This window comes from Cervus canadensis, chromosome 12 (genome assembly GCF_019320065.1).
Source record: "Cervus canadensis isolate Bull #8, Minnesota chromosome 12, ASM1932006v1, whole genome shotgun sequence".
Classification (NCBI taxonomy): domain Eukaryota; kingdom Metazoa; phylum Chordata; class Mammalia; order Artiodactyla; family Cervidae; genus Cervus; species Cervus canadensis.
This window is the reverse complement of record NC_057397.1, coordinates 20,313,509-20,338,666: the sequence shown is the minus strand read 5'-3', so window position 1 is coordinate 20,338,666 and position 25,158 is coordinate 20,313,509. Positions and strand designations below refer to the sequence as shown.

The 25,158-nt window shown below is 41.9% G+C and overlaps 1 protein-coding gene across 2 annotated transcripts in view; it reads left to right on the top strand.

Annotated features, from left to right (window-relative positions):
* Window positions 1-25,158, top strand: part of ST18 (ST18 C2H2C-type zinc finger transcription factor) — a 93,798-nt gene that overhangs the window by 5,349 nt on the left and 63,291 nt on the right. The window contains exons 3-4 of one of the 2 annotated variants that reach the window (XM_043484023.1): window positions 2,775-2,829; window positions 5,812-5,842. In XM_043484023.1, coding sequence (XP_043339958.1) covers window positions 2,775-2,829; window positions 5,812-5,842 — 86 coding nt within the window. Of the gene's footprint in view, window positions 1-2,774; window positions 2,830-5,808; window positions 5,843-25,158 lie in introns of both variants that reach the window. The other variant, XM_043484022.1, reaches the window with a different exon arrangement.

The following is a 25,158-nucleotide window of genomic DNA, read 5'->3' as shown; positions in this document are numbered from 1 at the left end:
AAGTCTACCCATCAACAGTTTATTGAAGTCCATGAACATAATCCATAGGAAGAATGCTTACAGGTTTCTGCTCCCAGGTGTAAGGTTTTTGTGAACAAAGGCTGATTTTCAAGCTGAGGTCTCCCAGGAGATCAAGCTTTCTCATGAATGTTAAAACTTCTTGCCCCAAAAGAAAGGCCCAAGATGTCATATATCCTTATCCCCAAGTTGCTGCAAGATGTGACTAAACCCTGAACTTAGGAACTGTCCTTCAGGTGTGCAAGGAGGGAGAGCTGAAATGGGTGAATTGTATGTGGGGGCCTTGATCCCTCCCACACCCATCACTTGGCCCACATGTTACGGTGAACGCTGAGCTTTGTGGATGAGTTACCAGTTCTTACAAAGCTTGAATGGGATGTATGTGCTCCAGTATGATGCTATTGTCCAACCAGAGGACAATAGCATCACAAAATGCCGTCCTGAGGCTGGCACTCCAGGCACCCTCAAGCCAGGGCCCATGAATATTTATGCCTCGCTTCCCGGGACTGTGACAGGGAGGCGGCTGCTCCGGGTGAAGGCAGACCCGTCAGGTGCTTAGACAGCTGGATTGTGAAACAGTCTTGAAGCTGTTAGAGAGAAGGTTACGTTGAAGCAGGTTTCTGAAACTTTTATATGTGCCTCTGACACTCCTCTTCACACAGTGTTTCAGTTTTCGCAAAGAAATCTGTGGAGTCCAGCCTTCACTTGTGTTTGAATTGGCGATGTTCAGAGTGGTTGGAGGCTAAGAGCGCCTATGTGCAGGATAATCTTAAGATTCACGTTGAGGGGATTCTCACCGCCCACCCCCAACCCCCGCCCCGCCCTGGTGAGCAGCAGAAGCAAAATGGATGGTTTTCACCATTTTAACCCTTAAGCTGCTGATCTCTCTTGTTATAATCAAGCGACTCGATTAACACGCAGGGAGAGGGGTTTGCACGAGTTGATCCACTTTATATGCAGCAGGGACACTCACAGAGGAGGATTTCACAACACAGGGCTCACCATCCTGTGTAAACCAAGCCACTTTAATCCCAGACAGTGTCACATCTGTCATAAATCCGCGTGGTTTTAAAAGAAGGGACATCTATAGGAGAAAAAAAAAAAAAAAACCTCTGTTTTCTTGTTGTCTTCTCATATCATGTAGTTTTAAAATAGTTATAACAATGGACTGTTTTTATGTAAGCTAAAGCCACGGCTGCTCGAAAAAGCAGCGGACACTTTTTGTTGGCTAATTTGCAAAACAGTTCAGTGATTGGTGTGGTGTTTATTATAAAATGATGACAAAAGGGTGCTGGTGGTTTTAATAGTTTTAGCTTACGAGGGCTGTCGTTAATTTTGTCTGTAGTGTTGCAGGTGAAAAAATGCACAATGGATAAATAGTCTATATTGGTTTAACTGAACATAATATATAGTGTGTTCTGGAGTTGTTTGTCTCAATAGACTATAGTAATCAAAAGTAATGAACCTATTATGTGCAGGACCTTGGAGAGCGTCAAATGGCAGTAAAAGTGTGGCACATAAAAGGTTTATTAAAGGAAATTAAAGTCCATCATTGCCACACCTGCTCCCCTATTATAAGTCTATGGCAGGTCAGCGCTTTCCATCACAACTCAGCCTCGGAGAGCAGAGATGCGTCTCCCATCCTCATTGCAGGCACACCGCATCCCCGCCTGTGTCAGGGTTTAAGGATGGTAGCCGTGGAGAGCACCTCTGCCTGCCTCTGATTTTCAACAAGCAAAACAACTTTCTGTTTCAGAATTCCTTCTGATAAAGTGCAAACATGAATTAAACGGAGATGCTTAAAAGATCCTAGTGAAATGGTTGGAGGTAGTCAGGTCAGAATCTATCTCCATGTGGACAAAAACAGCAGACTTTTTAAAGCTTGGCACCCTTTTGATAATTCACTTGGTTATATTTAAGATCATTAGTAATGATGTTTTAGGGAATTTGATGCTGACAGAAACAACACTCAAAGTTCTCTCTCCTTATAGATGTGGATGATTATAATTCACCTCTATTCTGGAATTACCAGAGTAAATGTCATCAACATTTCCAGTGGTATTTTACAATAGGGGCATTTCGAGGTTTTGTGTTACTTTGGTTTTTTACACTGGGAATTTTTTTCCCTAACTTAGAAACAGGCCTGTATCTGAAGCTGGTCATGCGTGTGTGCTCAGTTGTGTCCAACTCCTATGGGCTGTAGCCTGCCAGTCTCCTCTATGCATAGGATTTTCCAGGCAAGAAATACTGGAATGAGTTAGCCGTTCCCTCCTCCAGGGGGTCTTCCCAACCTAGGGATAGAACCCACATCTCTTGTGTCTCCTGCGTTGGTAGGCAGGTTCTTTAGAAAGAGGCCTGTATTCAAAAGGGTCTAGAAATACAAGCGAATCTGGTTGAATAACTTAGTCTGGAGCATTTTGGTTTGGTATTTAAGGTTTGGTCTCTTTCACAACCACTGTTAATCAGACCTTTCTTCCTTCCATCTTCATGATGCCCAAAGTGTCTGAGTCACCAGTGAGCACTTGCAGACAAGAACATCTGCTCTCTTGCCCACTCACCCTGGTATCAGCATCTATAGAAGTGTTACAGAACTTGCGGGCTGTGAGAGCAGTCACAGTTCTGTCTCTGCAGAGTCAGATGCTGCTCGGGAGCGGGGAAACTCTTCTGCTCTTCATAATGACCTTCAGAACTTCTGGTGGCCTGTGTTTACAGTCAATGTCAAAGGAATGACCCAGGACTTTGTGTTCACGTTACAGATGGATGCAGAGGCTGAAGATAAAATGCTTCGTACCCGTGCAAAAGGAACCAAGGGTGAGTTAACATGCAGATTCTGTGACCCTGTGCCCAGCACACCGTGAAGTGTGGGCGTCCCATGCTTGGTCCCCGATGTGTAGTCAGGAGGATCACAACTTCCTCAGGGTTCCCATTTTTAAATCAAGCCAGGACGCTGCATCATGGCCCTAAGAGGCTAAAGAATATGAACCATGAGTTAAAGGACCCAGAAAAGCCCAAATAATGTAGGATGCTAATGTTTATGAAATGCAACCATGAGTAGATTTAAACATCCTGCAAAACAGTGTAAGGGTCAGTGAGGGAAGAAGGCTTCATGGAGACCTCAAATTATCAATGTGACCTTTAACACCCAAGGGAGAAGTCCAAACCGTTCATTTATTGCCAAAGTGGGTTTTGATTTTTATGTTATCTGGTTTAGTGGCTCCCAATCTAAACTTCACGCAAGTAAAATGATGATGTTTGGTTTTGGACTGTCCCCGCCGGGGATTTTCGGCAGCTCTGCAAAGTCATGTCTGAAAGGTTTAACTTGCCGGTTACCCTCTCTTTTTGTAACCAACAGATGGTAATGTAATATTGAAATATAAACAGGCCCTTGATGATCGAAACATCTGGAAAACAGGATTGACTGGCAATAATACCCCTTAAGGAAAATAACTTTTATTATAATTAGCTATATTTGTGTGACCCTCCATTCTAAACGGAAGATTCGGCCTGGCCTCTGGAGGGAGCTGGGTGGCTGTTCCCAGCCTGACCCTCCTCAGGTCGGCCTCCTGGTGGAGGAAGGGTTGGGTTGGGGAGTGATCACGCAGTCGTTTGGAAGCATTTTGAGATTTACAGTTGAAAGCATCTAATCAAATTCAATGCTTTTGTTAGCAGTGTTTGTGTTGTGTAGTCAAGGTACGTAATCCCCATTTCAGTGAAGTATGGAATCACCCATTTTTTAAAATTCCAGGTTGATTTTTTTTTTCAGTTAAAATAGAACCCTGATTATCATTAGGCATGATAACCAAAATGCAGAATCATGCATTTGCATTTGGTCCAAGATATGGAAATTTTCTCTACCCAAACTGAAGTTGTACAGTATTCTTTAACCAGGTTTAGTTAAAGTTACTTTAAAAGTAATTACATCATATGTCCTATTATTTGGAACAGCTTCCCTGCTGGCTCAGTGGTAAAGAACCTGCCTGCAAGGCAGGACATACAGGTTTGATCCCTGGGTCGGGAAGATCTCCTGTAGAGGGAAATGGCAACCCACTCCAGCCTGGGAAATCCCATGGACAGAGGAGCCTGATGGGCTACAGTCCCTAATATTTGGAATGCAATTTTGGAAACATCAAAGTTTTAGGCAGCAAGGTTCTCCATGGAATAAGAGTTTAGTGATAATATCCTAGCACTATTTAAGATAGGCTCACATCTGCCATAAATATTAGTATTCTAGAAACTATTTGGATCATTCGAATCTCTTGTTCTGACTTCTGAAAGCATACGACTCTCTCATACTTCAAATGCATTTTAATTTGCCATTCTCTTTGGACTTTGAATCCTTTTGGCACATACATAAGCACTCTTAAACAGAGCCAAAATGTTGAAGAAATGAAACAACTGTTTCTCATGTAGCGTGAGTCATCTTTAAAACCACCTGTTGTCTCTCTCAATATGTTGCTTACTCTGTGGTAGGCAGGTATTTATAAACATGAACTTCTTTAGTTCCCATCATTTCTTTTTTTCTCTAACTGCTTTCTTTTACAAATATATTTATTTTTTAATTGAAGGATAATTGCTTTACATAATTTTGTTGTTTTCTGTCAAACATCAACATGAACCAGCCACAGGTGGACATATGTCCCCTCCTCTTTCATCTCCCTCCCATCTCCTCCCCATCCCACCCCTCTAGGTTGATACAGAGTCCCTGTTTGAGTTCCCTGAGCTGTACAGCATTCACATTGGCTGTCTATTTTACATTTGGTAATATAAGTTTCCATGTTACTCTCTCCATACATCTCACCCTCTCCTCCCCTCTCACTCTGTCCATAAGTCTTCAGAAAAATCAGAGCTCTTCTTTCTATAAGTGTCTTATTTTTAATTGGAGGTTGAAATTAACATGACTCAAACTTCTCTTCTTTCTCCAGGAATAAAATTTATGGAACAGAATCTTAGGACATTTATTAATAAAATATTGTCCATTCTATTTAAATGCTTGTAGAATATAAATAAAATGCAAACAAGATTCTTTTGAAAATTTTCCTAGAGACAATAAAATTGATTTAAAAAGTAGTTCAGGGACTTCCCTCACAGTCCAAGGGTTAAGACTTCACCTTCCAATGCAGAGGTGTAGATTCAATCCCTGATCGGGGAGCTAAGATCTCACATACTTGCAGCCAAAAAACCAAAACATAAAGCAGAAGCAATAGTGTAACAAATTTAATAGACTTAAAAAATTGGTCCACATTAAAAAAAACTTAAATAAAATAAAAAATAGTTTGTCCTCTGTGCTCCTGTACTTTTTCAGTGAGGTTCTAGAGACAGGTGTTTGGAAGTTGATCCATGACTGCAAAGTCCCAGGGTCACTGGAGGCCTAATCCAGAACTATATGTCTGGGCCGTGATCACCTGTCTTCTTGTATCCAAATAACCAGAACTGGAAAGATGAATCAGCCCAGACGGAAACTGTTGGGTCTGCACTAACCAGGGCTTCCCAAGTGGCGCTAGAACACATTTACCAACGCAGGAGATGTAGGAGACTTGGGTTTGATCCCTGGGTCGGAGGAGGGTCTGGTAACCCACTCCAATATTCTTGTCTAGAGAATCCCATGGAGAGATGAACCTGGTAGATTATAGTCCATGGGGCTGAAAAGAGTCAGACAATACTAAAGTGACTTAGCACGCATGTACTGCACTAACCATGCACTGGTTGTCATCCCGAGGAGGTGAAAGGTTTCTCTCATACAGTTTTCGAAATTATACACTGATTTTCCTTTTCTGTCTTTCTTTTTGTCAGTAGCACCAATGGATTCTCTAATCCAGGAGCTGAGGTAAGAGTTGCCCTACTTTACTTTTTCTAAGATTGACTGGCTTTAATTATTAGAATGTTTTGTACTTTTTAAGCCACAGATCCTCATTTTACTGTGAGCACTAAGCCAATGGGCCTATTTCCTGTACCTTTGTCTCTACCCCAAAGAGACAGAGGAGGGGAGAAACTCCTGACGGTTCATCTAAAACAACCCAAGATTATGTTTTGATAGCAAGACACCGTTCTTCTGTATCGTGAGTGGTTTCCCACTTTCCCCTCATAGGGTGTGCTGCTTCTGTGTACATACCCTGCTTGTGGTTTGTTTTCGTGCTGATGGAAACAGAGAACTGAGGTCATCTGAGACCCTGACTGAGGAATAAGCCCAGTCCAGAGTGCTCCATGTTTCTCCTTAATAATCAGATAATTCTTTTTTAGGTTCCACGTGTAAGTGGTATCACATGATATGTCTTTCTTTGTCAGGCTTGTTTTACTTAGTTTGATAATCCCTGGGTCCACCAACATTGCTACAAGGGATATTCCTTCATTCCTTTTAAAGACTGAGGAATATTCCATTGTACACATGTACCACATCTTCTTTACCCATTCATCTGCTGATGATCGCTTATGTTGCTTCCATGTCTTGGCTAATAAAAATGAACTTATTTATAAAACAAAAGTAGACTCACAAGACATAGAAAATGAAATTATCCTCACAAAAAGGAAGAAGGGGATAAATTAGGAGTTTGGGATTAACGCAGACACACTACTATATATCAAATCAATAAACAAGATCCTACTGTATAGCACAGGAAGCTATACTCAATATTTTGTAATAACCTCTAATGGAAAAGAATATGAAAAAGAAATTATATATGATATATATGTAGCTGAATCACTGTGCTGTGTACCAAAAACTAACACAACCTTGTGAATCAGCATACTTCAATTTAAAAGATTTAAAAAAAGATTATCAGATAATCATGTGAATTTTTGACTGTAGGTATTTGAAGGTAACGTGACATTGAATTTGGGGTGGATCTAAGCACTTCAGGTGTAGAGACTGTGATATGGACCTCAGGCAATGCTCTGGAAGTTCCAGTGGACTAGTTTTTGCAGAATAAACTCCAATACATAAGTTTTCTTTCATTGAGCCTTTGCAAGGTCTAGCTTTGTTTTGTTTTGAAGTGCATATTTAAAAAGAAACATATGCTGCTGATATGTTTTCTGTCCTGGTGCTATTTTTTAACAAACTCTGTCAAGCAAGAGGAACCCCTTGTCTCTTCTCTAGGTGTGCAAACCCAGGAAGTCCCAAGCTCAGGGTCTAATCCGTCTTTCTGAAAACAGCGATAGTATACGTGTTCCTCGGGGGAAGTGTGTGAAAACGAGTACGGGCAACAGTGTCTGGACCTGTAATGGCGTGTGAATGTGTAACAGTGTCTGGTACACCTGGAAATTTACAGTGTATGCATTGACAGTTTACATAGTCATTTTTCCAGGCAGTTGTGCTCTGTGACTTCCTAAAGGAGCACCTTCAGTCCATTCATCAATTGAGTGGGACGGGATCTGTCAGAACTGGGTACAAGCCTTCATGCTGGTGCTTTTCTCTGTGGAAATGTGTTTGTAGGAAAGCCATGGCCCTTTCTACATGGATGTTGTCATTGAGAATTTTGCATTTTAAACTGCTTTTATAAGAGTAGAGCCCAGAATACACCCACACATAGGGACAGGATTAAATGGCTGAAGTATCTGGCTCCCTTAAATTCTTGCTTTTGCATCTTTTCTTGTTGACAATTCTTTTTTGTTTGGAGATGATATCTCTGAGGAGTAGAGGAGAGAAGTTGACAGTGCTCAAGGATTCAGGGGTCTGAGATACATGCCCTCCCAGGGGGGCTCCTTGGAGGTCTCACAGCTGAAGAGCTAAGTGTGTTTTCCAGTAGGGTTCTTTGTAGGGAGTAGAACTACTCAGAGACAGGGAAGGCCTTTTGAGTGTGTCTTGAACAATAATGTGAAAAGCAAAGGAAAATTCTGAAGTAATGAATATATTTTGTGTTTGACCTAAAATTCATAGAGAAAAAAGAAAACTTTAGCAGAGAGAAACAACTTTGTGAGAGAAGCAGCATTGTTTAAATAACCTCATTGGAAAAGACCCTGATGCTGGGAAACACTGAAGGCAGGAGAAGGGGACAACAGAGGACGAGATGGTTGGATAGCATCACTGACTTGATGGATATGAGTTTGAGCAAGCTCTGGGAGTTGGTGATAGACAGGCAAGCCTGGTGTGCTGCAGTCCATGGGGTCGCAAAGAGTCAGACACGACTGAGTGACTGAATTGAACTTAACTAATGGAGAAATAGAGATTACTATTTAAGTGATATTTAAATATGTTAATATTTATTAACATCAATAATTACAGTCAAACTAATATTTATTGAGAGTCAGAGAGTCCTGAGTGTCCTGGAGCAGTTTGTCTCATCAATTCTTCAAGAACCTTACAAGGTAGAAACTATTATTTTTCCAATTTTCCGATGAAGAAAGTGAAAATAAATAGTCTACATAAATAGCCTAAGATTAAACAACTAGTAAGGAATTCAGACTTCGGACTCAGGCCAGCTCCTCACCCTGGCTGCATGCTCTCTCCTGTGCAGTTAATGCTGATTGTCCAGAATATGAATCAAGAAGAAAGTCTGCCATCCATGTCCTCAGAATCTGGATTGTTACAGTTTTGTAGTTTAACCCTTACAGTTTATTTTTCAAAGCCTGTTGGTGTTCGGTTGCTCAGTTGTGTCCAACTCTTTGTGATCCCATGGACTGTAGCTTGCCAGGCTTCTCTGTCCAAGGGATTCTCCAGGCAAGAATACTGGAGTGGGTTGTCATTCCCTTCTCCAGGGAATCTTCCTGACCCAGGGATCGAACTTGCATTTCAAAGCCTAGTTTTCTGAAATTCAAAAAAGAATACACTTCAATTAAAGATAACATTTCCCAGTCTCCTAATTCTCTAAAAAAATGTTTGTCAGATATTCAATTTTACCTAACTTGTCATTAAATTAATTAATCAATTCAGAAAGCTTGTGGTAATTGCTGGAAAATTCATAAGCAAAATGAATTCACCTATTTTTTTCTTTACTGAGAATGAGTTTATAAAAATTACTGATTATTGTTAATTTGATAATTACTTATTTTCAACAGCCTGATCATGCTCAGGCTAAATAGGTCTCAAGCTGTTTCTTAAATGGCTCAGGTTAATCCAGGTATGAACCCTAATTGCCGTTCTATATAGACCTTGAAAAAAAGTCTGATTCGTATGGAAAATTATAGTTTTGGTCTCTTTTTAATTTTGTCCAACTTTATCCATTCATTACAGCTGTTCCTCTGACTGATTCTGCAGCTTTGTTCTGGTCCAGAACCCAGAATTTGTTGCCCCTGAATTCTGAGTATCTAAGGAAATGTGGCTGATTTTCCCCAGTGTAAAACTTGTGGCTCTTTTTCAGAGAACCTTGGCAACTTTATTTAGTTCTTTCTTTTAGAATGCATTGGACGTGTTATTGCTTCTACAGCTACTACTTACAAAAACGCTAATACAAATGAAGCTGATTTAAATATATTGCATATTGTTCCTGACACTAATAAAAATTGATACTGACATTCTCATCTTCTTATGATCCTCTATGTCAGCTACTATCCTCACCATTAAAAAAGCAATTTATAACCCCAGACCCACCTTTAATCATGTGTCTTATTAGCATTTCCAGCTTTTCCTCCAGCAGAATTCAGGTTACATGTGGTGCTGAGGGGGCTCTCACGCGTCCGCTAAATCATGACTGTTAGATTTTCTGTGCTCTTTTCTTTTATTACTGTTATCCTTAATCTGATCCTCCTGCAATTGCATCTGCTAATATTGGTAATTGTGTCCTGCGTCGACAAAGTGTTTTACACCAGTCCAGCCCCTCTCCTCTCATTAGGAAAATATATTCCAGCCTCTGAAATGGCTTTTCTATGTGACTCCTTAGAGGCACAAGTGAATTCAAGGCTCTTAATTATATTAGAGGTAAATCCCACTGTCCTTTCATGGTCTTATTGCTGCCTCCCAGTTAGCTGAAGTTTTGTAGTAAAATTTTAACTTAGTTGTCTCTTTTTACTTTGTTCAGTCACTAAATCGTGTCTGACTCTTTGTGACCCCATGGACTGCAGCAAGCCAGGCATCCCTGTCCTTCACAATCTCCTGGAGTTTGCTCAGATACATGTCCATTGAGTGATGCTATCCAACCATCTCATTCTCTGCCACCTCCTTCTCCTTTTGTCTTCAATCTTTCCCAGCATCAGGATCTTTTCTAATGAGTTGGCTCTTAACATCAGGTGGCCAAAGTATTGGAGCTTCACGTTCAGCACCATTCCTTCCAATGAATATTCAGTGTTGACTTCAAGTGACATTGTCTAGGTTTAACTGACAATCTGGGTTGGGGGAAGTGAGTGCTTTATTCCCGCGAGGTCTTGGACTGAGAGAGACTGGACCAGAGTCAGAACTGTGGGCCTGTCTGCGGTCCAGAGTGTACTCCATGTCTCACCGGACACAGTGTAGTCACTGTATTGCCCTGTTACTGCAGACCCTAGCATTCCTTTGTTCCCCCAATAGTCTTTACTTTTTAGAGCAGTTTTATATTCACAGCAAAACTGAGCAGAAGGTGGAGAATGCCACATAGATCCCCACAACCTCCCCCACCGTCAGCACCAGGTGGTATCTTTGTTACAAGTGATGAACCTGCACTGGCATGTTGAGATCCCATCTTAGCATCCACATTTGGGGGAATATTTACTTACACCTCATCAATAGATGAATAAATCAAGGTGGACTGTATCAGACCTACAAACCAAGCCTAGCATGTTTTCTTAATTCACAGCACTGCTGATTAGAGATCACTGTCCTTCCTTCCGGATTTTTGTATTCCATGAATGAGTTATGTGATTTTTAAGCCTGTGTTAAAATACCTGGAGTTCCTACAAATCTCTGTTCATTCTAGTTGTTTTCCTTTCCAAACACTGTCTCCCAGGTGATGAACTGTCGTGGGCCTTGTCCTTCCGAGATGGATTTTACAGATCCTGAGGTGTGTGTTGTTTTTGCCGTTGGTCTGAGGCCAAGGACGGGCATTTAGAACGGGGCCAACACAGCACGCAGAGCTGAGAGACCGAAGAGCCGTGCTTTCCAGTTTGCAGCCATAACATGGCGATTGCATGGGGCGGGTGCTCCCCAGCTTGGTTGTGTATGTTCTATTTTTCAGCCTAAAGCCTGCATTTTGGGAAAAACACCATGGGGCTTATACCTAAATATTCCGAGTAAAGTTTCTCAGAAAAAATAAGAAAAAGCCAATGTGCTTTCTTTTCTCTACCTTTTCTTTCCATGTTCCAATGTTATCACAAGGATATGGGTGGTACAGGTCAGCCAACGGCTCTAGGACATACGGCGTGAACATCTCCAGAAACCAGACCTTTTCTAAAACCATGATGCAGGCCACCCTTGTGGGCCACACATGAAGACACGCCTGCCGAGGCTTTAGGTTTGCAGAACTCAACCACAGAGATCACTGTTTATCCACTTAGCTCTTCTTTCTTTGGTGCTTGCTTGCTTCAGTTGTGTCCGACTCTATGACCCCATGGACTGTAGCCCGCCAGGCTCCTCTGTCCATGGGATACTCCAGGCAAGAATGCTGGAGTAGGCTGCCATTTCCCTCTCCAGGAGATCTCAACCCAGGGAATGAACCCGCGTCTCTTGCCTCTCCTGCATTGGCAGGCAGTTTCTTTACCACTAGCGCCACCTGGATACACAAACCTTTTTACACAGCACAATTTGCTCCTCTTGATTGAGGAAAGGCTATTTCCTTCTGTGGTGTTCATTCAGCACTTCCTCTGCACCAGTGTTGCCCCAGTTAGCACATTGGTATAATAAACCCGGGGATTATATGATAACATCCCTGTGGGTGACATTGAGGAGGGAGAGGTCCGCTCCTACTCGGGGACCAGGTGTCACCCAGAGCCTACCTGCTTGGAGCACCCCTGGGCGCTTATTAGAAGTGCAGGTTCCCAGGCTAACGCCAGACTGAGTGAACCTGCATTCTTAGGAGGTCTCTGAGGGCATGGCGACCACTCCAGTATGCTTGCCTGGGAAAGCCCATGGACAGAGGAGCCTGCGGACCACAGTCTGTTGAGTTGCAAGGAGTCAGACACGACTGAGTGACTAACACTTTCACTTTTCACAGACATCTACAATGTATTTTCAGAGGATTTGGTTATGTCTCAGACAAAATCCAGGGTCTCTTTCAGCTTCCATGGACCACGTGACTGCCTTGTCACCTGGATGTGTAGGTAACCAATGCACTGAGGTTCCTTTCAACCTGCCCAGGCACGTCACAGTTCAGATACAGTCCCTGTCTTCTCACCCAGTTGTTCCATGGAACATCTCTAACCCAATGTAGAGGTATTTCATCCCATCTCTAATTTCTCCTTCATCTTCTGAGAAGGAACGATTAACTTGAATCACTGGCAGGTTCTTCATCTCTGCTGTTATCTCTCAAGTAAGCTATTAATATACCCACTGGAAGTGTCCTCTCAATTACAGTGTGTGTTTGCAAACATAAGAGTTCTGACACTTTGTTGTGTTTTTCTTCCTGGAAGTGTGAACCCAGATAAACGTGTCCCACATACTGACACGTCAACTCCCTACCCCTAAAGCGTGTGTGTGCTTTAGTTGCAGTGTTTCCTCTCCGTGTGTGACTTCCTGAAACTCTAACACAGACTGGGACTTTGTCAGGAGAGTGTGTTGGGGAGAATCTGGGTGAACTGCCGCCCTGGATCCAGGGGACCTCGCTGTGGGTCAGACCCTCTGTGGGACCTCGGAGCCATGTTCAAATGTCACATCCCTCTGCCTTCTTGACTAAGGCTGCTCCATGCAGCATTTTCAGTCTCAGCCTCTGGGTCCCGCTAACTGTCCCCCACCTCCAAGCAGAGCTAAACTGACCTCCACCTTTATGCAGAAGTGTCTTCTGACTTGTCTTTGCCTTTGAAGCTCTCTTCTATCTTTTCACTTAGTTTTTTTCCTTGTGTGATTATTCTCCTTGTTTATTTCATCCTCCCTGAAACAGAAAGTGCTTTTTTTTGTATCACATCCACTTCCAAATGTTCTTCTTCCAGTCTCATCACCAGACTATTTTCTGCAGGAAATCCCAACCCTAAAACTCCTTCTTATTTCATTTTATGTTATATCATTCTCTTTCCATCTCAATTCTATTACATCTGTTCCTGGCAACATTCTCTCCTTTATCTTTTCCCCTGTGGGATTTGTAGTCACTCTTTAAGGCTAATGACTAATGTCATCTCCGCCATGAGCTGTCCCCATGACCTCCCAGGCTGACTAATACTTTCTTCCATTGTGTCCCCAAAGCACTTCTTTTCCTGTCTGTTTTAAAGCACTTATTACTTTGAATTATAGCTATTTTATTATTCATTCATCCATCTGTCCACCCATCCAGAAGAAAGCAGATCCCCTGCCTTCAAGTTTAGAATTTGGTTGGTGAGACTTCAAAAAAAGAGCAAACTATTGAACAAAAGTTTAATGAATCATACATAATTCTTTTTGATATACTGTAAACTTTTTGAAAACAAGAAATCTATTTTATTTACCATTGTATCTTTAGTACATGATGTTACTTGAGGTTTTTTTTCCTTATTGTCTACCAATGTTCATTTAGAGAATAAGTAATGCAATTAGTGGGTTTTGTAGCTGGTACAGTGGTAAAGAATCCACCTGCCATTTCAAAAGACACAGGAGACCCAAGTTCAATACCTGGGTCAGGAAGACCTGGAGACCTGGAGAAGGGATTATTGGCAACTCACTCCAGTATTCTAGCCTGGGAAATCCCATGGACAGAGAAGCCTGGTGGGCCACAGTCCATGAGGTCGCAAAGAGTCAGACACGACTGAGCAAACACCTTTACCTTGATGTAATTAGTGACTCGTATGAAGGAATTTTTATTTAATATGTTGATTCTCTTTTATATAATGCCTATAACCTCTCTGCTTTCAAATTCTTCAATTCTTTCCTTACTTCTGTCCCTTCAAAGTCAAGACTTTTAAAAGGGTTAAGACCCCATAGTAATAAAATAATAAAAAGTGCCAAAAAAAGTAATAAAAATAAATAAAATCAAGACTGTTTAGTTGGCAGGGCTTCCACCAGCCCCTTGACTACAAACCAAGCCACTCTCACTATAATAATCATTTCTCTTTTATTTTCTACCATCAATACATGTTTTCCCCTACAGTCTATTTCATCCAACATAAAAACAAGGTGCTGTTAATTCTGTTACTTTCTCCCTTAGTTTCCTTTGGTCATTTTCAGTCAGGAAAAGAAATCACAGCCAGAATATAAGTGCCTACTGCCCGCTTCTGAGATCTGTTTTTTTGTAAGGAATCAGCCAGTGAGTCTGTGGACAGGAGGCCTGGGGTCACAGGGCAGCAGGTGGAACCGCTGCTACTGGATGGATGGATACTTGGAGGAAGGCGCGGACTGGAGCATCTGATCCATGAAGGTGCTCACGTGGTCCCACCTGAGGTCGGGTGCATGCCTCCACTCTATGGCATGCTGCTCATGGGGCAGGATGTTCTCCAGGCCAGGACAGCCACAGTTGTCGGGAAACGCTCTCCTATGCCCCGGGTGACCATGGAGTCAGCTCTGCCCTTCCTGGTACCCCCTGAAAGCTGAGAGAGTTCAGACCCCTCAGCCCTCCAAAGGTCTGTGTCCTTGGAGGTAGAGGAAGACACAGAGCCCACCGTCTCTCCTGGGGTCAAGGGCTCCAAGTTCCTTGCAGGAAGGAAGGACTGGCAGGCCCACTCACCTTCCTGACCGCCCCTGCTTCTCTGATTCTGTCTCAGCTCTCATCTCTGGTTCTTCCTCAGCTCCCCAGTCTGTAAACACTGGACCCCCACCCCAGATGTGTCCCTGACCCTCTTTGCTGGTGACTTCTTGGTGAACTCTTCCAGGCTTTCAATCCACTTTCATGTCAGATCTGCTCTTCCCTGAACTTCAGACTCACTCTGATGGGAAGTGACCTGTGGACTTGCAGGCTCAATCTTTAGTTGAGAGCTTCTAAATCAGGGACAGCCTCTTAAAGCAAGTTATTTCTGATTCAGTGGAATACTTGGCTGCCAAAGCACTGCACAGATTTGTGTGTGTGCATATATATACTTCCACATACACATATATAGTGAGATGACACATACATTTACATACACCCAATTTTAATAATACATCGGAGGAGATGATCCCTGCTAATTCAGCACTCACTTGACTATTTAATGCTTGAACCTCCTTTTAAATATTTCTCCTGCACGGCAGCAAGTTCTGTGAAATGATTCATGATATGTTTTGGTGAAGTGGAGAAGGATAAATGGAAGCCATCCAAATGTCAGACAACTCTTGTTCATACCGATGGCCTTGTGTGTATCTGTAAGTTTCCAGGTTTTTTTTAGTTCGGGGAACTAAGAAAGGAAACTAGATTTATGGACCAAATATCTGCATTCAGGTAAATGTCAAGAAATAAAATCGGCATTTACGACGGTAGTCATAAAAGAGCCACATGCTCTAAAAGTGTCTTTTGTCACAGTCGTGTTAAAAGCCAGACGTTACTGTGTTAGTTGATGGAGTTGTGCCGTTGAGTTTGTGTGGGTGCCTGGTCCGTTTCGTTTCCGTCAGTGGGTGAGCCTCTCCCTCATGTTGGTCGCTCTTGGCGTCTGTTTCTGCTGGTCTTTGACGTTATGCCCTCGGCACACCCACGCACAAATGCACACACGCACACAGGTACACATTCACACACACAAGGGCACATACACAGTGCACACACATGCACACATGGGTACACACAGTTTCCTCCCAGCCTCCCTTCCCTGACGTTTCCACCTCACATTCTCTCCCTCTCTCTCCCTTTCCTTCTCTTCATGTTACCTTTTCTTCTGCTGCAAATGTCTGCTTTCAATGTTCTGCTAGACCCACCCCTCTTGAAATGGAGAAAACCATTCTTTTGAACACTGAGAAACATCCATAGTAGAAACCACACCAGGAATGACCAGGAAAAGAAATCAGCAAATAATGAAAAAGGTCAACATTGATAAAATCCATTCTAGATGACAAAAGTGATGTGACTCTCCTTCTTACTACAGAATAATCAAATATAAAGACTACCTGGCAGAAGTACGTGTATATAAATGTCATCTGAAGAAGTGAATTCATTATATTTTAAAGAGCATGAAGCCACTATGTTAGTTGGTAATATGCCAAATATGGTTATGATTATCTTTTGAATGTAAAAACATTGCATTTGTTTTTAATATGTTTATTTTTTAATTAATTAACTAATTTGGCTTAGTTAATTAGTACCAGGTCTTAGTTGTGGCACACGGTATCTTTGCTCTTCATTGCAGCATGGGGGATTTTTAGTTCCAGCCTGTAAAGTCTTAGTTTTGATATGTGGGATCTAATTCCCTGACCAGGGATCAAACCTGGGCCCCTGCATTGGGAGAGTGGAGTCTTAGCCACTCGACCACCTGGGAAGCACCCAAAACATTTCATTCTTACATCAAATTTTTAAACGAATTAAGCCTTACTGTCTGTCATTCTCAATATTCAGAGCCATTCAGAGCCTGCTCCTTAGAAAGTTCATGTCTGCACATCTTGGGAAAAAGAAAAAGTCAGTAAATGTTCATAGGAGAGAACGGAGGATGCCTGTGTTCTAGTCATTCAGTACTAAAATAGGTGGTACTTTATGCTTCCTGATCTTCATTTAAAGCCACCAAATGTAGGGTTTACTTGTGTGGTCCTGATATGTTTCTGGGAGTGACTGCCCCACGATCACAAAGAGGCTGCAAACCCATCCTTAGTTCATGATTTTACTTTATGAATAAAGTAGGATTTACTGACTCACCTGCTCCTGTTAACCCCATCCCCAACCAGCTCTCTTTTGGCTTTCCTTGATGGAGAGGGCAACTAGGAGCAAAACTCCATGTGGATCAATGACCTGTTGCTCCAAGGAGAATGGGCAGCCACATTGTCTGAACAGTCACTGGGTAGGTTTTGATGCCTCTCCCAGGGAAAGGCAATTCCTGTTTGCATGAATTCATCTTCATACACTTACATCTGGATGGACTTCAGCTGCAGGCCACGTTTATGAAGTGTGATACCAAGACCCAGGCCTTATAGATGCACTGGTGCTGGTGCGCCCATGCTCAAGTTGTGTCCAACTGTTTGCAACCCCAAGGACTGTAGCCCTCCAGGCCCCTCTGTCCATGGAATTTTCCATGGAGTGAAAATACTGGAGTGGGTTGCCATTTTCTCTTCCAGGGCATCTTCCCGAGCCAGGGATCAAACCCTTGTCTCCTGCATCTGCTCCATTGACAGGCGGGTTCTTTACCACTGCGCCCCCTGGGAAGTCTATAGATGTACAGGAGATAAGAAATGAACAAGAAGCACTCTGTTCCCTTTTAGACAGTTCCAGGTTACTAGGAGAGACAATGACAATTAGGGAGTTAAGTTTTACAATCATGGAAACTTCTAGACCCCCATGGTGGCACAGGAGTGTGTTCTAATAGTGTCGTCAAAATGATATCCCAGGGAAGAGTGTTCACCAGCATGGTGGGGCAAGGGGAGCAGGAGGGTTGAGGGAGTATTCTTAGCTCCTTCCACTGTTACTCAGGATTCAGAGCAAGTTTTTATTATTGTTGTTGTTGTTATCATTATTGTTATTACAATGTGGCTTTTAGTGGCTTGACTATTTTATGAAAAAACTGTTGTGGGCATTATGCAAGTAATTGATCATTCATAAAACTTAATCCCAATTAAATGAGGAAAAAGCATCTATTAGCTCTGGCCTTATGGGAAAAAAACCTTGCTCTTATAAACCTGATATTATCAAATAACCTTGCCGATGGAATCAGTGTTCCATGACAGCAAACCAACCATCGATAAATAGCAACGACGTGGCTGCTGAATTGATGACAGGAGTCACAGGAGAAGCTTAAATTATAGGTTTTCTCTGGGTGCTGTGCTTCACACAGCTCTCTGAACGTGAGCGTGGGCACGAGTGTCCACCATGTGGCTGAGCAAGCTGGGCGTGGACTCGGGGATTGTCCTCAATGAAAGAAAAGTGACTCCCCAGGCTCGTCTGTGTAAAAGTAAACTTGTGTTTGCAGTGGCCTGTGACTTGGAAATCAGGAGGCCCATTTCAAGTGAACACAGACTTAACTTTCCCTCAGGGGCCTGTCTCCTGATTTCATAGAAGTTGAGAGTAGCCGGGTGAGCACACAATCCCAGGTACTCAGCTGTGGGGGCTGCTCCCAGGCTTGGTCCCTCTCATTGTCTACACACCCCTCCATCCACACCCTCCTTCTTGCCTAGCATCCCTGCTTGCCTAAATGGCTTACCTAGTGACCTTCATCCCTAAGGGACCTGAGCCCTGGTCACCACGACCTTCAAGTTTCTGGCTGCTGCTTAGCTGATTGGCTGTCAAGTCTGACCAGAAAGAACCAGGAGAGGCCAAGAGGGTCACTAAAGGGCCAAATGTGTTCTTCTCTGTTCCCCAAATTTAATGGCAGCCTTGCTATTCTCGACAGCCAGGATCCATACTTCTGCCAGGAGGTTGTAACCCTCCTGCCTGCTGGACTCCCCACCCAAGAGATCCACGTGACTGAGAGGCAGGCAGAGCTGAAACTTTGATCAGACTCTCAGGTGTCCTCCAGTGGAAGCCCTCCCTTAGGGGACCAGGACCTTTAGACCCTCAGAGGATAGATTTAGGGGGAGTAATATACAGATCCTTCAAGTTGGTCATTAGGAATCATGCTAAACCAAGTCATTCCTCATTCCACCTGTTTGTTAGCTCTTAGGCCCAAATATCCAAACCATGGAGGGCAGAACACTACATAATGGTCATCAAGTGTGCATACTGGCCCCAAAGAAAGCATGCCCTCTTGGCAGGGTAGCACCTTCAAACCAGCATCTCAGCTTTGCCTTTCAGAGGTTATTCTGTCACTCCGTCAGGCCGGGATGTGCTGTAAGTCATACCAGTGGTGTATCCAGTTATTTTCTCTGTCTTCCTAGCTGGGTCTCTTAGAGACCTATGAGAATTCTTGTTGGCAGAACGTTCAGATAGCAGTGCTGTCTGAAGCTCTGAAGATGGGCCAGGTGAATCCACACTCAAATACATGTTGTGTGTGTGTTAGTCACTCAGTTGTGTCCTATTCTTTGTGACCCCACAGACTGTAGCCCACCAGGCTCCTCTGTCCTTGGGATTCTCCCAGGCAGGAATACTGGAGTGGGTTGCCATTTCCTTCTTCAGGGGATCTTCTGGACATAGGGATCAAATCCACATCTCCTGCACTGGCAAGAGGGTTCTCTACCGCTGAGCCGGTGGGGGGAATGCCAACAGTCCTGGTTCCACTCGCTGATGGAAGTTGGAAAGTATGTATCTGCCACATCAGTGACTGCGGAACACTCATAGTTGTGTCTATGTTAATCTGTAAAGCAAATATCCTTTCTTTTGGTCTAGCAGTTGCAATTAGAACTATTATTTGAGTTTGTGGTTGCCCACTGTTAACCCCGAGGATCAGTCTTACTAAAAGTCTGCACTCTAACTTTTTGTTTTATTTTGGAATATAGCCTGATTAACAGTGTTGTGATAGTTTCAGGTGCATAGCAGAGTGGCTCAGCTCTACATCTGCATGTCTCCATTCTCCCCCAAACTCCCCTCTCATCCAGACTGCCACGTGGCATTGAGCAGAGCTCTCCGTGTTGTCCAGTAGGTCTTTGTCACTTATCCATTTTAAATACAACAGTGTGGTTGGCACTCCGGGTAAAACTTCTCATACATTCCAAGCATTTATACGGCTTCTCACCTGTGTGGACTCTCTGGTGTACAATAAGGTCTGATTTCTGGCCAAAGCATTTCTCACAGGCACCACACTTATAGGGCTTCTCCCCAGTATGTATTCTTTTATGAACAATGAAGGCTGACCGGTGTCGGTAACTTTTCTCACACTTATTACATTTGTAGGGTCTTTCACCAGTATGAGTTCTCTGGTGGCTAATAAGATCGGATTTCCCACTAAAAGCTTTTTCACACTCCAGACACTTAAACGGTTTCTCACCCGTGTGAGTTCTTCGGTGCCTTATGAGGTTTGTACTTCGGCACCAGGCAACTCACACTCACACTTCTAAATGCCTTGAATATGAGAAGAGCTTCAGCTGTAGTTCAGACCTTATTGTACATCAAAGAATTCACATGGAAGAGAAACCGCATCAATGGTCTGCATGTGAAAGTGGCTTCCTCCTAGGCATGGACTTCGTTGCCCAGCAGAAAATGAGAACTCAGACAGAGGAGCTGCATTATAAATACGGTGTCTGTGATAAAAGCTTTCACCAGAGCTCAGCCCTTTTTCAACATCAGACAATCCACATCGGTGAAAAACCATATATCTGTAATGTGGCTGAGAAAGATCTTGAGCTCAGCCCTCCCCATGTATCAGAAGCCTCACAGATGTCTTGACCAGACAAGTAGTTATTATACCATAAACAAACAAACAAAAAAAGATGTATTTACAATGTAAGAGAACTCATTTAAGATGGAGAACTCAAAGCAAATCTCAGATTTTCCTCAGAGCTCAGACTTTATTGGGGACCAGAAAATCTGCAGTTATAGGAACCTGAGAAATGGTTTGACCAGAGAGCTGTCTTTACAGAACCGTATCAATAACTCCAGTGAGAAACCTTACAAATGCCCTGAGTTTTTTGAAAACCTTCAGTCCAAGCTCATGTCTGATCACCCACAAGAGGATTTATACAGGTGGGAAGCTTACAAGTTTGGTGAATGTGAGAAAGCTCTGTAGCAATGCTCACCTCTCCTCATTCCAAGAGAATTCAGATCAGAGGACGATATTTTTTTAATGCCCTGTGAAACAGTGCTTCAGACAGTATGCACGCCTCATTGGACATCAGAAAGCCCCACTGGAAAGAAACCCCAGCAGTTGTGAAAAAAGCCTTTTAACATAACTGTGACTTTATTACCTATCAGAGAAGCCATACAGGTGAAAATTTGTGTATTTGCCTTGAATGTGGCAAAAGCATTAAGTGAAGAGCCTTCTTGGGTTTGCAACCCCCCCTCCCCCAAAAAAAGAAAATCTGATGAAGGACCTTATGAATTCTCTGAATGAGAAAACTTCTGTCAATGATCAGTTCTTGTACACCAGGGAACTTGTATAAGTGAAAGACCCTATAAGTAACCCTAAGTCTGGGGGAGAAAAAAAAATCCTTGCAGGAAATCTCTACCTTATTGGGCCCCAAAGAAACTACTCTGGAGAGCATTTTGTAGACCTCTGTAGAGGTCTAACTGTGAACTGTGTACATTTAACAGGTATGAGAAGAACTGTTCTCATAGTTAGTTGACCCCTGTAGTAGAGATGACTTTTAATGGAGTCGACATGCAAACAGTTTTGTTTAGATACCCAGAAACTTGTTCTGGGAAGAGCTAGGGCAGGTCAGAGTAGGCCTGATGGGTTACTCAGGTAAAGATGCTTTTCTTTTATCTGAACCACTGAATGATTGCTTTACTTTCAGTTTTTAAAATTTGGAACTCTAATAAAAGAAAGGACTGTAAAAAAAAAAAATAAATAAATAAATACAACAGTGTGTGCATGTCCATCCCAAACTCCCTCACTATCCCTTCCCCCCATCCTTCCCCCTAGGCAACCACAGGTTTCTTCCTTAAGTCTGAGAATCCCTTTCTGTTTTGTGAATAAGTTATTTTGTATCGCTTCTTTTTAGATTCCATGTATAAAGGATGTCATATGCTATTTCTCTAACTTCCTTCACTCACACTGTTAGATTTAATGAAGAGAAAGAACATAGGGCCCACCAGCCATGCGTCCTCTAAATTTTAAGTGACACTAATCACTGTCATTTCTTCTAGAATATGATGTTTGGGGGTTACTATTTTGAGGCTGGGATGGAGAAGTTTTAGAGGATTCCCACTTCACTTGCCAAGAAGCCAGTTAGGTTTTTGTGTTTACCTGGAGAGGAAAGAGCCTGAGTGCCTCTTCATTTGTGTATCAGTTTTCCTGCCATGTTTTTGCCCACTTTTAAGTTACTTGTCATTTTCCTATTCATTTGAAAGAATTTTTTGTCTTACTGGCCTTTTATTGTTTTGAAGAGTATAATATATCTACAGAAGCGTGTACTTATCATAAGAGGAGAGCTCAATGAATTTTCACAACCTAAACAAGTTTGTGTAAATAGATTAAAAACCAGAATATTGACAGAAAGCTTTCCTTATTAACTTGATGAATATTTCTTTTTTTTTTGCGTATGATGAATATTTCTTGATGAATAAAGGTTTTTAAGTTTAAGGTATTCTAATTTATCAGTGTTTTCCTTTAAATCATTGCATTTTGTAAACTGCTTAGGAAGTTTTTGCCAAGGTCATGACAGGACTTTCTCACATTTTTTTCTGGAAGTTTTATTGTTTTATAGTACATGGTTTAAATCTATAACCTGTCATGAATAGTTTGTTGTATGCACCATCAGTTAAGAGTCAAGACTTTTTTTCAGATAAATATTCAGTTGACCCAGTGCCAGCCACTGAAGAGACAACTCTTTCCCCAGTGACACCTTTGCCATAAATTGACTGAATTTGTGTGAGTTTATTTCTGGATCCAGTAGATGGAATGTATACTCTGTTCTTTTTCTCTATTTGTTTATGTTTGCACCAGAAATACCTGTCTCAGGTACTAAAGGTTTATGATAAATTCTGACATCCAGGTCTGTAAGTCTTTCAACTTCCTCATTGTTCTTCTTCAAGACCATTTTTGCTGTTCTTGGTTCTTTTCGTTTCCATACAAATTTTAGAGTTAACTTGTCAATTGCTAAAAAAAAAAAAAAAAAAAGAAAGAAAAAATTCTTCTTGGGATTTTGTTTGGGGTTACATTCAAACTAGTATGTAAAATTTGAGAAGAATTGAAATCTCTCAGTACTGAATCTTTTATTCCATGAACATTTTCTATTTCTTCCTTTATGAAGATTGTCTTCAATTTTCTCAAAATGTTATTTGCTTTGTATAAGTTTTACATGTCTTGTATTAACTTATTCCTCAGTATTTCATACTTCCATGCATCATAAATGGTTTTATTTTAATTTTTTCTCATTTTTTATCACTGGTTTATAGAAGTTCAAATCATTTTAACAATGACTTCATTAAATTTGCTTCCTTATTTTAATAATTTAGGTTCTTTGGGGTTTTCCTCAAATAATATCATGTCTCTGAAAAAATAATAGTATAAGTTTTTCTTTTTCAAACATCATACCTGCATTTTTTTTCCTGTCAGTCATTTTTCAGATTCATACTTCTGGATCCCTTCCTGTGAGTCTGTGCTTTTCTTTCTAACCAGAAGAAAACAACAGGGATACCCAATATGAATTTTCCTTGGAAATATTGGAGCACATAAATAGTTTCTTGGACTCAGGGATTTATAACTCCATTTGTTCTATTCTTTTGGGGGGATGTACTCAAAGTATAGCTGTTGCTGAACCTACATTTTAAAATTAATTTTTATAGAAGAATAGTTGATGTACAATGCTTTGTTAGTTTCAGGCGTACAGCAAAGTGAATTGGTTATATATATATATACATATATCCACTCTTTTTTAGATTCTACTCCCATATATGTTGGGAATGGATGTCCCAATATATGTCTATGCTGAGTCACTTCAGTTGTGTCCAGCTCTTTGCGACCCTAAGGACTGTAGCCCGCCAAGCTCCTCTGTCCATGGGGATTCTCCAGGCAAGGATACTGGAGTGGGTTTTCATGTTTTCCTCCAGGGGATCTTCCCAACCCAGGGATCAAACCTGCGTCTCTTACATAAGTATTGGCAGGCAGGATTCTTTACCACTAGTGCCACCTGGGAAGCCCATTCCCATATATGAACCTGTGTTTTTAAATGTGTTACATATCTTCTGTTAACTTGCATTGAGGATTTATTACTGTGTAAAATAAGCTGGAAAATTATTCTAGAACCCAGTGTTCATTGCACAGGTTTGAGGGACTCACAGTTTCCTAAACCTGAAAGGTCAGTGAATTTGACCTAACAGACCTCCGGCAATGACTCTGTCGTCAGTGTTATCTAATTGCTGTTGTCTGCCATCATTTTTGAATAAAATTTCAGCTATATGTTGTCATCAAAGGGAGCACCATTTCCAGTTAGAATTCAGGTTACTAAATAGAAGCATTTGATGAATATGTAGCCAAAAATTTCAGGTAAAAATACAGATCTTCTAAAGATTTTTAATAAAATCAAAACTGCAGATATGAAATATGGCGTTGAAAGGTATTCGGTGCATCAGTAACGCTCCCTGGAGGACTCTGCATGTTTAAAGCAACAGTTTGATTGAATAGAACAATAAATGCAGGGCTGAGTGTGTTTTTTCTCTTTCTTTCTCATCTACTAGAAAAATATAGATAATAGAGCTCATTTATTTCCTTAACATTTCAGAGCTCCGCAGATGGGAAAACACAACCCAGTGGAAATGATTTCTGGCAACCTTGAGAAGATATGTTAGCATTTTGTGGCATTTCTTTCAGTGACATGTAAAGCCTGGCTTTCCCTCACTGCAGTGTCACACTGAAGTGTCACAATAAAGCCAAAACAGTGTGCCCTCGGGGAAAACGAGGGAGAGGGACCATTCTCCATGCACACACAAAGGGTAATATTTATTATAAAGGCTTTCATTTCAGCTCCAAATGCTGCCTGGGCCACAGCTACTTTGCAGTGGAGAAATGCACAGGATGTGAGATTTAAAGCAAATGTTGTGTATAAATCTAATGTAATTTATGTAAATACAAATACGATGTGGAAAAGTAGAACACATTTACAGACACACAAGCTTGCGTCAGTCTGTGCAGGGAACCCGGTGGGGGAAGAGTTTGGAATTGCTGGGTGGAGGCTTCATCCGGGTTTTGGTGGAGTCCAAGGCACAGAGAGTCAGAACCGGGAGTCAGAACCGCCCTGTCCCGACCTGCTTTTTTCACCAGCAGCACGGATATCACCTTCTTTGCCCACAACATGTGATATGGAAATTGTTATCCCTCTTTGTTGGATGAGGAATTTAGCATCCCAGAAGATTCAATTACTCATTGCAGATGACACAGCTAATATTAGCATTGTTAGTACCAAATGCATTCATTTCTTTGAAGCTGTATTTGTATTTTTTGATAGAACCTTAATATCTTTTTCAGCCTTCCACAAGTTATTGTTTGGACCCA